The sequence below is a fragment of the Pararge aegeria genome, chromosome 18, assembly GCF_905163445.1.
Source record: "Pararge aegeria chromosome 18, ilParAegt1.1, whole genome shotgun sequence".
Lineage (NCBI taxonomy): Eukaryota > Metazoa > Arthropoda > Insecta > Lepidoptera > Nymphalidae > Pararge > Pararge aegeria.
Window position 1 is genome coordinate 15,861,733 of NC_053197.1, and position 13,505 is coordinate 15,875,237.

Sequence of the window (13,505 nt, forward strand, 5' to 3'; positions counted from 1 at the left end):
CATGTGGTGAGGACAGGTGAGAATACAGTTGTCACCACCCCTCTTCTTCCCGGGAATGTCGTACGAGGCGACTAATGGAATATAATAGAGAGCGGGCAGCAGCGTTCTCAGTGTAACTACTACCATCTACTGCGATCACCAACCCGTCTGCCCAGCGTAATGATTATGGGCAAATCCTCCAGTTGGGAAAGGCCTTTAGTACCGCAGTGGACTGTAATGAGCTGGTGATGATGATGATGATACTCCCAAGCTGGCAATACAGGTTATCACGTGCGCTGTCTGGTGCCCTTTTTAAGTTTCGCACCAATGAGTCTGTGCTATTTTGTTTGGTCAACGAACCAGTCAATACGCATAATAAAATGTATGATGGTCATTACGTAAAACCTTTAAGTGGTAAGGCTGCCTTTAAACTATAACACTATGTGCTGTCTTTGTTTTTTTATTTGTATTGTTTCTTTGTGTCTTGTTGCAATAAAGTATATATCTACGTTGTATATAACGGTTTACATATTACTACCCTTTCGCACGAAACTTCCTCTTCGTTGCCAATAAAAAGATAACAATGCTCCTTTACTTCCCAACCTCCCCTGGAGTACATCCATTATGTCTACCAAGTTGCATTCCGCTCTTGTCTACCCTCCAAATTACGTTGTACGCTAATATGTGTATTACCCTTTTGGAAATAAGGGTTATATCAGCTTAATTAATAACTTAAGCCTCATGAGCGTACCTTTTAGATTTTTACCGAGTGGTCTGCACTAATGTGCTCACTAATGATGATGTACTGTTTACCATAAATTGAGTTTTATGACCCCCTTAAGGTTGTTACTTCATCTTACGTAATAGTACGAAGTAGTACGAGTAGATGCTCGTGAACTTTAATAAAACCTGTATGGTCATGCTTAAAGTCAGTCAACGCGTCTTTAAAAAAAAACAGACTTACTACAACTAAAACGTAAGAAATTAATATTTACCCATTTTGATGTGCCAAGTTAAATGTAGAAAATGACTAGATAGAGTTTTTTTGTCAACTGCTCATAACCTTTTACAAAATATTTCTATTCCTGAACCTGGGGCGTTAAGGGTTGAGTGTAATCTCTCTCTTCCTACATGTAATCTAATCTAATATAAAAAAAAAGAAAAACAGAACCAGTCGCTGTTGCCGCACGCGGCAGTGAATGAATGAATGGTCTTCATCATCAGTTTTACTTCACCGAATGGTGCTTTTCGAATGCAAATGCTCAAGTAACTTTAAAAAATACTCAAATCGCTGAAGGTTGTCCCTTTAATTGTTATAGTTTGAAAAGTTCCCTCGATTTCTCTAGGATCCCTTTTTATAAATGACAGAGTCCTGAGGTAACAATCATAAAAAAATAAAACTGAATTGATAACCTCCTCTTTTTTTGTAAGTCGGTTAAAAATATAGTATCAGTTTTTGTGCTAATGTATCAAACGGAAGTTCTGCCGAGCCTACCTGAACTACTGCTTTAACATATTTCCAAATAGGCTAGAAGTAAGGTTTTGCCACTCGGATAGCGACAGCATCCCACGCCTGACCTCCGAAGAAGACAGGTGAACCCCGCGATGTCTTCGAATCCGGGGCACTTCTTATGGCGAGCTGTTTAGCTGGCCCCGTAAACCCGGTGATGCTGTAACAATCCTCAGGTGGCTATCAGCTACTGTCTGTCCAAAAAAGGAATAGATTAATAATGGTGAACATAGAATCTTCAGGAGTTCCAAATACACGTCAGACCTTTGTGCGATCTGGAGTTTAATTTGGAGTGAAAGAAGGTTTTATTTTATTTGTTAATCTTTTACACAAACCTTTATTTTATGTTATTGATCAATTAAAATCATTGAAGAATTATACCTGTCATCAAAAGTAATATGATGCCACGAGATGAAACAAAATGGACGTATAATATTAAATTTCCGTTTGCCACTGCTAACAGCTACGTAAAATATTCCCCGTCTATCGTTTCAATTTTCTATTCGGCAGAATATGTTAGGGAACTATCACCATCTCGCTGTTTTGAATCCCCTTGTATATCGATTGAGACAATCCGCTTTGTCATTAAAATAAATGGCTTCGCAGCGCTCTAAGATTGGGGCCACATCATTCTGGAAATACGTCGCGTCGCGTCTCAACAATCAATTTGTCTTAAAAGATTACTGAGTGGATATAAGAAAAATGAACTTTACATTTTCTTAAGATAGTATAAAACGAACTCCTTCTGTCTGTACGCTTAGATCTTTCAAGAACGCAACTAATTTTAAAACAGTTTTCTGCAAAAGATAGAGTTATTCCAGAGGAAGGCTTATATGCATTATATATCCATATCATAGAATAGAAAAGCCAAGAAAAGCGCGAGTCGAATCATCATTATTAATTATTACTTCAAACTGCCACACATGGAGTATTGTGACCGTACGAAGCCAGGACGAGTAGCTAGTACATTAATTATATAAATCACCGTTTAGCCAAATTAAGCTTAATGTTTATTGCTCAGCTTTTTTTTATTTCATTGCAAGTAAAATTAAACCCTTGCCCCTAAACTATTTATACGCAGTATCATGCCAAAACGCTAAATCGCTAGAACGTAAAATTGGTTACTAAGTTTGGCGAGTATTTAAAAAACAAAAGCTAGGTGAAATTAAAAACAAACTTATATTGAATTAAACGTGAGCATTGTCTATTTATAAAAAAAAATAATCTCCAAAATTTAATTGATCTTCGAACAGTGTTTGTTTTCTACTCTCAAGTAGAGTTGAGTCAGCATCTTCTTCATAAATCTGATTTCAATTTGTGGAATAACATTGGCGACGTTATCTCAGCTAGATGTCGCCAAGCTTTATATTGCCCCTTTGTCTGGCTGACGTTAACACGATTACTTAATACTTATCCGCGAATCGGATTAAAGAGTTGAATTTCTCGTAGTATTGTTTGCCCTTTTTAACGTTGGGAAATCCTCATGGGGAGACGCCACGGGGTGGCGTGGACGATAAAAACTTCCCAAAAACTGTCGCTCCCTGCCATAGCCTTTACCACGGCCGGCATGGAGAGCTGCCCAACCAACGCCAAAAGTGTCTCACCCAGGTTCTCTCCAAAGCATAAAGATGGACAGTGGCAATTTCCTGACTCTTGACTAGTACTGATAACTTCTTGACAGAAGAAGCTAATACCTATGGCCCAACCAGTGAACAAATTAAACTTTTAAGGATCGTCTACTTCAAAATTTTACGATTAAATAACGAATTATTATTTTTTTCAATACATTTGTAACAATAACAAAAAATATAATAGGCAACTCGCAGGCAAAAATCCCAAGGGTTCTTGGCTTTTGGTATGTGACTGCACTCGGATGAAGGTTATGAATAATTCATCTGTCGCGCGTCGGGATGTTAAGAACAGGATATAGATCCGGTGCACCCTAGTCAATAGCCTTTAAGGCTGCTCGTACACTGACTGCATCGATGGTCTAGTAGCATATTCAACTACGGATCGCGAGATCCTGAGTCAGGGCCGAAAAAAAACCGCAATTTTCTGTTAAAATTTCTCAAGGCCTACGCTAAGGAAAAAAGTGTTGTCCATCCACGTGCTCAGTAGATCAAGTTAAGTCATCGCGTCGGCCCCGGTTATAATAATCCTACCAACAAGCCCACCAACCCGAATTTGAGTAGCGTGGTTGGAGGAACATTCAAAATAACTTTTAGGGCATACCCCCAACTGCACTGCTCTCCCTCATATAATGTCCTGTGTCTCGTCAGTGGTACTTGAATTGGCTGTTGATGATATACAGTGAGTCTGGCTTCAAACCCATTCAATTGTGTAAAAACTACCCGGTTAACGTAAATCAGAAGCGTGAGATATTCGGTTTATAATTAACTGTTTAACCTCTAACGCCGTAGCTATGTTTTAATCACGATTTAGTGCGAGTAAGATCTTGTGTAGAGCCGAATTAAAATGTAAAGACTGCCTAGTGTGAGATTTTTTATCTAAGTTAACTTATGCGATGGCGTGAAAGTTAACTGCGATTTATCCGTTATCGAAGGAGTGCAATACACATAGTTACGATACCAACCGTACTGTCACTAGGTGGCGCTCTATTGATGCTATAGAAATCCTAATTAACTTTCACGCGATCGAATAAGTAAACGCTAAGTGAAGGCTTAGTAACTGAAGCGAAAGTAGCGATTGCGTGAATAGCCTTAATACTACACTTGAACTGGAGTTGAACGATTTATTAACTACTTTACGACCGTAAAAAACGTTTCTGTTTCATGATAACACGCAGCATGCCGCGATGACTTGCAGAAATTGCCCTTCATGATCGCCTTTTTTTATGTAACACGTTCGGCCCCTTTACGGAATCAGGCAGGATTATACTCAGGTCATCGCCTTTTAAACTTATTTGCTGTTTATTGTTTTTGCTGGTTTTGCTGTTAATAAACGCGGACGAAGCACACGGCAAACAGCTAGTGTTTGCCGTGTGATTCGTCCGCGTTTATTACGGTTTTTACATTGTTTTTCTGGGATAAGAAGTAGCCGATGTTCCTTTTCGTCCTTTCAACCAACTCTATTTTAAATTCAAGTTGATTGGTTGCTTAGTTAGGGCGGTAAGGAATGAAAAACAAACACACTTTCGCATTTTCAATACACTAAGGAGGTTTACAAGTCATAGTTTCTCAGACATTTAGCTCTTAAGCCATAAACTGTGCATGTTGCAGGTATGTTTCACATGTTCAATAAACCAGTAAAACCAACGAACCAAAAATAACCAATTTAATAATAAATCACATTGAAATTGCACTGCAGGAGATCGATATGTCGATATGACAGAATCCGTTAATAATTTCGGCAAATCACATAATAAAAATCAAGTAAATTCATCAATATCAATACATTTTAACGATATATTACTTTTTCTCTGAACTACGGATCCATCTTTTTATTACTGACGGTAATTCTCTTACTGCTTTTAAGGTCCGTGAAAAATTCATATAAAACGTTGGAAATAATTAATTGCAGCTCAGTGCACTGGAAAGGCAGCGTCGATTATAAGTGACCACCCAAAAAAGGAGACTTCAAGATGATTAAAGTATCCGAATTAAATCCCAAGAGGATATTTTTATGGATCTTAAACTGGTGCACCTAATATGGGTAGTCATGTGGCTTTCCATTATCCTACAGAAACGTGATAATTTGTTATCAAACATATACGGGAGTTATGGTTATACGCTCGACCGTAACAATAGGAAGATCTTCCTCTGAGCGGTTGTTCGTGAACGGGGACTAGAGTTCCAACCATCAATCTTCGTGTGTTGTATATATGGTTATTATTTGTGAAAACTTCGCAAGCGCGATGCAAGATCTTGTGGCGCCCCCCTAGCAGTGGCGTGCACTTCAAACATGCTCAAAAGCAGTGCCTACCCTAAAATTCATTTGTATCTCGTATAAGAGGAGGATTTTGCCGTTTTATGCAATTTTCCTACTGTATACATACCCTGGTAAGAAACCCAGTGCACGCCACTGCCCCCTAGTTAAGTAATGTGGAGACCGCCACAAACTGAAAAACAACAAGTCTGAAAAACACTTTTTCTGGAAACGTTACATTAGTTTTCCATTAGAGTATTAAATGTGACCAGGCTCAGATGAGATACTGCAACTTTTAGTTAATGTATATTATTATGATTGTTGGTAATTTACTCAAAGGGGTGTGTGGAGTCAACCAATCCGCACTGAGCCAGCGTGGTGGACTACGGCCTTAACCCCTTCTCATTGTGAGAGGAGACCCGTGCCCAGTAATGGGTTGATATGATGATGATAATTAGGGATTCAGACTTGGGTCCAAATGTTTACCACGCATTTGATTAATTTGCCACGCAAGGATCCTTAGGTCCAAGAACTGGGTCGATTGGCATAAATCTTGACCCAGACCACCAAAAAGGTGCTGCTCTGCACCGTGCCCATCTTTCAATCAATTCTTCCAAGAGCGTAAATGCTTTGACAATCTCGTTTCTACAGATTTAAGTTTTTTTTTTACATTCGTGAAGTGGAAAACCGTCGCCTATTAACAGGGCAACACTAAGTAGATCATGCACGGAACACGTCCCGCAAAGTTCTTGACTGTGCCCATCCACCTGAGGCGGAAGTGTTAAGCCTCATGGGCCTGAAATTTACACCGGCAACCACGCTTTTCAGACAGACGCCGCATTGCAACAATGCTGCTTTGCGGCAGAATAAGCATATCGATAGTAATTCCCCGGACTAGCTCTGACACAAAAAGCTCTACTACAAATAAAATCTTAGGGAATACTGAAAATTAACACCATGAATTTCAAAAATTTGTCGTTTTTTTAATGATGCATCTAATCGAGACCAAGGCAGTTGATTCGATCCCCACCACTGGAAAATGTTTGTGTGATGAACATGAATGTTTCCAGCTTCTGGATGTTTATCTGTATATTATCCTTAAAAAAACATTCATCAGTCATTTTAATACCCATATCACAAGCTACGCTTACTTTGGGGCTAGATGGCGATGTGTGTATTGTCATGGTATATTTTTTAAAAAGCGTCTTCTAGATACATTTGAGTAATGACAGTGTTAACTTTTACTTTATGGATCCATCGATATCAATCTAGGTCGTCGATCAGCGTTTTACTAATGGACGGTTTTTCCGCAAGTATGCTTTTCTCAGAGCACGATACAACTAAACTTTAACATTCCGGGCGCCTCTGGCCAACCACGAAAAATTAATCACGACGGCAGAGATTATAAAGAGAAATAACGATCTTTAAATGCTCCCTTAATTTATGTGCGCAAAAATAAAAGCTTGCATAGGAAGCGGCCTACGCTTCTGCATAAAACTGAAAAATGTTCAGGCCGCGAATTGCATTGTATAATGCAACTCGCATTTTTTTAATGTTTATTCCAGCTTCTGGACCGCGATAGTGTGGCAATTTCGCGTCACACTTAAACTTAACTTTCTTATTCCACTACAAGCTAGCCCTTCACAGTAGTCACACCTGGTGATATGTCATGATGCGTTCTAAGATGTTAAAGAGGTATCCCGTGAGAGGGTATGGCAGTTAAATTTAACCCCTTATTGGTCTTGCGAACAAATATATTACACAGTAATTCGACTCACAAATAAACCAGTGCTTAGAATCCTAAAGAACTAAGTCTTATTATTTGGTCATTAAGAAAATACGGCTAATCCTTGTTATAGCGTTATAGCGGTCATAACGAAATGGCTGTCGACAGATTACGGATCGCTTGTTGTATTTAATCAAATCTTACTGTCAAGTCGACAATACAATGTTATCTCGTGCGCCCGATTGGTGCTCTTTTTTCATTTTAGCACCAATAGGATGATGCCCTTTTTTCTGTTCAATGACCCTTTCCATAGTAGTCTTTCCTCAGTAGTCAGTTATATAATTATTAGTCTATGACGTTTACAGATCATATATTTGTGTCAAAAGATAAATGGATTTGTCTCAGGGTAAAAACAATGTTCGTCCGTGCAACCCTGAAGCATGTTTCTAAATGTGACTCTTGCAATTTTCAATTCAACATTTACTGTTTCAGAGGTTGACTGTCAAAAAAAATTCGAGGCCAAACGAAATGTATCGTATTACTTTATATGTTGAAAAAACGTTCCAACACAACTGTTTTTATTTGCATCTTCGTAACATTAATAAGAACATTCTGGCGTGCGGCCATAAGCATAACAATCGCTCCGAGTTCTGTGACATCTTAAAATACTTTAAGCTGCGATTATTCCTAAGGCCTACTACACTGTATGATATGACATGACATTAAATGGTACGTCGTAACACTTACTAAAATGTGGATCATATTGTTTGAGATTGCCATCTGTAGCCGTGGTACGGTCCAATTAAACTGGATTTTTTATTGGAACTTCTTGCTTATGTTTACATTCATCATCATCATCGACCCAATACCGACCCACTACAGTGCACGGGTCTCCTCCCACAATGAGTAGGGGTTAAGGCTGTAGGCCACCACGCTCGCCGGGTTGGTGGACATCTCACGTCTTTGAGAACATTAAAGAGAACTCTCAGGCATGCAGGTTTCCTCACGATGTTTTCCTACACCGTCGAAGCAAGTGATATTTTAATGGCTTAAAACGCACATAACTCAAAAAGTTAGAGGTGCGTGCTGGGATTCGAAGTCCAAAGTCCTACCCACTCTGCTATCACCGCTCTAAACCTTATTAATAACAAATAAATATTAATAATTTAGTAAGCTTGAGGTTTTTGGTTTATACAAAAGCATCAAACTTATGTATACATTGTTCCTGTATAACCGTGGCATACCCAACTTTTTGCGCCGAGCAAACCTTTCTACAAATCCATTCTGGACCTCTATTAGTATACAGAAACGTACTATTAGTTACTCGAAAATGATAAACACCGTGCTTTTGGTACTCACTACTTAGTTACTGTCAAACGTTAACTATCCAAGTTACTCGTTATGGGTAAAACTCTAAACCGGATACTATCGCAAAGTGACTGACAGCTGACAGTTTGAAACTGCTTGTAAATGCCTTTTGGAGTTATAACATATCGAAAACATATTTGATTGACTTGAAACGCACGCTTTTACCGTTTTTCTCGTGGTAAAGCATTTTAATGAACGCTAAACGCCACAAAGCCGAGTTTCCCTCGACGTCAAGGCGAGACGAAAACATTTTTTTAGTCGGTAATGTCCATGTACGCACTTTTGTTTATGGATTTGACTCTTATAAATATTATCAAAGGTATAGATATTTTACTATTCAATTCTTGACATACACTTGACATCTCTTAATAAATAAGCCACAATCATGTGGCTTATTTATTAAGAGATAGGTGATATGCTTTGTAGACTATTTTTTGGTCTATAAAGACTAGTATTTTAGTAGTACATAGTATATGACGTATCATTTAGTCAGAGCACGCGAATAAAGCTGTGCCTTTTTTTCTAACTTGCTGTTTTGTGAACAAATACTATTTTAGTCGAAATAATTAAAATAATATTCTGAATTAGTCAGTTTTATAATAGTAAAAAAAATAATCTAAAAAACATTCAGTGGTTTCAGCAGTTATCGACTCCAAACCCAGAAATAAATATTCTCTTTATGTTAAAAAATAAGTCAACAATATCATAATAATACTGCTTCAAGCAATGGTAGTAATATCCCTCAGTCACCGCCTGCGGCGTCGCTTCGTGGATGTGGGCGTGATGGAAGTATGAATCGATGTCATGCGCGAGATACTGCGGTTAACGCTTAAGAGCGTGGACTTGACCGGTTTCGGTTTCGGAACATTGCAAGCTTAAACGTTCTAGATAGCTTTTCAAAGCACTTTATTATTTACATAATGCGACTTACAACGCTATGTGGTAGCGCCGTGCACTTAGCCTTTTACGCGTTTTATTGCAGTTATAGTTGTCTAAATAAACGCACGGGTTCTTCTCTCAGACTGAGAAGAGTTTAGGCCATAGTCCATGACGCGGGTCCAATGGTAGACAAAAGTAAATAATATGTAACATGTGTAAGTTATGTGCTTTTTTAAGCAATTACACTTACTCCAACAGTGAAGGAAAACATCGTGAGCCCTAAAAGTTGTGCGTTATGTTCTCATAAATATGTGGAGTCCACCAATCCGCACTAGGCCAGCGTGGTGGACTACGGCCTTAGAACCTTCCTATTGTGGAAGGAGACCCGTGCCCCGCCGGTATTGGATTGATAATTTTATAAAAGGTACTATTGATCCTCATTTAAATAACACAATCTTTTGTCACTAGGACAGCCGGCCGGCAGGCGCCGCGCCGCTTTGTGTTACGCCATGATGGACATATGAATCGATCTTTCGCGTGAGATACTGCGGAACAGGCTTTAAAACATATGTACATACAGATGGGCCCAACTTGCAATTGGATTTACGTTCCAACTTGGTTGATATTGCCTCTGAAGTCAGATTCAAATATGTTATCTTAATTCAGTTCTACATTATACAAGTGTGAGAACTGTAAACCACCCTTGGAAGTCAAAATCGGTCCATGTGTAATAGGCTAGAGGCTATTTCAATCTTACTGAAGGTACTACAAATACATTATTGGAACACCTTTAAACGTCTGCAACTAATGAAAACTTACGTACAAATCCTTTGGATTGTCAAAATCTCCACATGACTGATTCCGATTTCAGTATACAATGTTCATTCATTCATTCGTTCATTTATTTATTTCCATTTTAGATGCATTCTATGAATCATAACATAAAATAAATTTTATATTAAGATTCAACTGTTTTTACCTACACTTAGTGGGAATGTCAATATTGTTATGTCTACAAAGTATATTTAAGTTTATCCTTAAAATTAATCTGCTCGGTCCATTACTAAAAAATTATTGAAACAAACACGGATCAAGTCACGAGTAACGGCTTGTCGTGTTTTTGATTGACACATGCTTTCACTACTACGTCAAGTGTCCCAAAACAGTTTATTTTTTCCTAGTCCCAATTTGGCGACTATAAAACGACATGACAAGATGTTAATTTCCAATGAAGCAACGGTCGAATGGCTCGTAAAACATTTTATGTTCGTCGTTCACGTCCCGTCACACAACTGTACGCTTAGGATGGAATTTGCAAGATCGTAATCGAATTTTCGTTTTCGAGTATCGAAACATTGTAATGTCAGTGAAAACCGACCTTATTCATACTGTTTTAAAACTCAATTTCCTCTCCGCTCGCTTGTAGTACAAAAATGAATCAGTTCTAATTTAAAACGAGTAATTAGATTATTTTACATGAATATATAAATCGCATGACATTAATTTTATTAAGTGCAGCCTGAAGATGGAGCCTCAAATTTGTCACCATCGAGGTTTAGCTCCTTTGATTCGTCCTTGCAAGGATTAAGTATTTTAACACTATATATATTATAATATAGTGTAGTATTATATATAGTATATATATTAAGTAATACCAATAAATTTAAAGAGAACGCATTGAATGAGTATATAATAGTAAAATTTAATTTAGTTTAGTCTAATGGCGAAGTGTATTAATTTATTCTTTGTATGGGAGTAAAGGTCTTTAAACCTGAAAACCTGAAACCTGATTGTTTTTTAGTTCTTATATGGCGACGATTGTCTAGTCCCTTTCGTTGGGACCTAGTTCGTTCCTGGCACCTACGGTCTAAACTCTAAAGTCATTCTGTCACCCGTAGTGGGCCGGTAATTGGTTAATATGAAGATGATGATGATGATGATCGTGATGACTTGTTTTAAAGTTCCCCAAAAAGCGACTAAAAGCGCTCCTAGCGTAACATTCGTTTCATTAAAGTCTGTAGTACAAATTGAACGATTTTAGCACGCGGATCATTAGATCCATTTTACTAAGACGCTATGTTTCGATAATCGAAAACGACTTCGATTGCAAGCGTGCGAATCTCGTACTAAGAGTAGGTTACGGGAAATACGCTGCGATATATGCCTTTTTACCCGAAGGTCACTCTTTCTTCGGCCATTTATGATTTTTTAAACGAAACCGCATCGTATGGCAACTTTTTATAATAATTAGCTATGTATCTTTTACTTACTCGATGTTTCTGTGACTCGCATTCGACTATGCATCACGAAATCATAAGTTCGATTATTGTTTATTTATTATATAAGGGCACCAAGAGGTTTCAAAAAAGGAATCCACTATTCATAAACGGTTAACAAGTCGAAATTTTCTCTATACGTATGTAGTTATAATATATGTATATTGTTGGATATATATATTTAGTTTATTTTTTCCAGAGAGAGAGTGTGTGTGTGTGTGTGTGTGTGTGTGTGTGTGTGTGTGTGTGTGTGTGTGTGTGTGTGTGTGTGTGTGTGTGTGTGTCTGCGTCTGCGTCTGCGTCTGCGTCTGGCTGTCTGTCTGACTATCTTTGGCATCGTAGCGGCCGAACGGATTAACCGATTTTGTTTTTTTTTAAAGTCAATTAGTCGGAAGTGTTCTTAGCTATGTTTGATCAAAATAAAAAGTACTACGTACTTATACTATGTATGCATAAAGGTTAAAAATAAAAAAAAAAATTTGAATTTTTCGAAAAATGCAATTGGAAAACATAGGTACGCTTTTGAAGTATTTTATAGCCGCTCTATCTTTAGCGCGGCCCTAGATTGTATCGGAACGATTGACCCAAATGTCAAAAATCGATTTCCTATGTAAGTTTAAGCTGTAAGAGACCGGCTGTTTGCTTAAGGTCAAAGCTATTCCGAGAATCTGCTTGAAATGTGAAATTCTAAATACCCATTTAGCTGGCAACGATTTCGAAGGAAATAAGCAAGAATACATAACAAGCTAATGAGGAACCATAAGAGCATGTACATTACTAATGGCTTAGCCAAACCAGTTACAGTAATAATAAATATACTACGACAATACACATATAGCTATCTAGCCCCAAAGTAAGCGTAGCTTGTGTTATGAGTACTAAGATGACGATGAATATTTTGATGGATAATATGCATAAAAACCTATAATATACAGATAAACACCCAGACACTGCAAAACATTCATATTCATCACACAAACATTTTTCCAGTTGTGGGAATCGAAACTCTGTGGGGATCGGGACTCAGAAAGCAAGGTTGCTTACCACTGCGCCATTTGGCCGTCGAAGTTACAGTAGCAGAGTTACAGAGCAATGAACCAGTCCGAGAAAGTACTACCGCCATGCTAATTTCTGCGTTTCTTGCCAATATAATATCACTTGTTAAAACGGTGAAGCAAAACATCGTGAGGAAACCTTTGAAGAAGCACGCTGCACTTATTGCGAGCGGCGTAGTGCGGCCGTGGTATAATTCAAAGTAACGATCATCCACTGAAGCGGAAGAAAATTCATGCTTAGCTTTTCAAAACTGCATAATGCTTTCTACTACTTTTCTCATGTCTGTATATTAAAAACAAACCGCGGTTAGAAAATCGTCGATTTGAATTTTTCTTTTTCTTTAATTTCAGTTCTGCTCAGCGAGGCTATCCTTACAGACGACACGCTTGAAGACAAGACCCTGAAGATCACAGACTTTGGCTTAGCCCGGGAAGTGTACAAGACCACGAGGATGTCAGCGGCGGGGACTTATGCCTGGATGCCACCTGAGGTAGAACTTCTCAGAACTCAGTATTAGTCTGTTCTAGAGTAGATCTGCTGTGCTTTTATGCATCTTAGAAACTCTCTACATTTCTCCCTCTTCAGTTTCCTCTTTCGCTTAAACGTACGACCTGTAAAACACCAAAGAAATTTGTATCTAAGAAAGTTGTGTTTGTTACACCATTTATAAATCAAGAACGGCTGGACCAATTTTGATGATATTTGATTTTTTGAATTTCTCGTAGACCGGAATAGGGTAATAAGTATTAAAGTATAACATTCATTATGAAAAAAAAATGATCCGCGGTACGAAGTTCGCCGGGATAGCTAGTGTTTGTATAAGAAT

At 38.1% G+C, this 13,505-nt stretch overlaps 1 protein-coding gene across 1 annotated transcript in view; it reads left to right on the top strand.

The window, feature by feature from the left end:
* Positions 1-13,505, top strand: part of LOC120631348 (mitogen-activated protein kinase kinase kinase 11) — a 71,739-nt gene that overhangs the window by 35,553 nt on the left and 22,681 nt on the right. Inside the window, exon 2 of the mRNA XM_039900862.1 lies at positions 13,030-13,169. Coding sequence (XP_039756796.1) covers positions 13,030-13,169 — 140 coding nt within the window. The remainder of the gene's footprint in view (positions 1-13,029; positions 13,170-13,505) is intronic.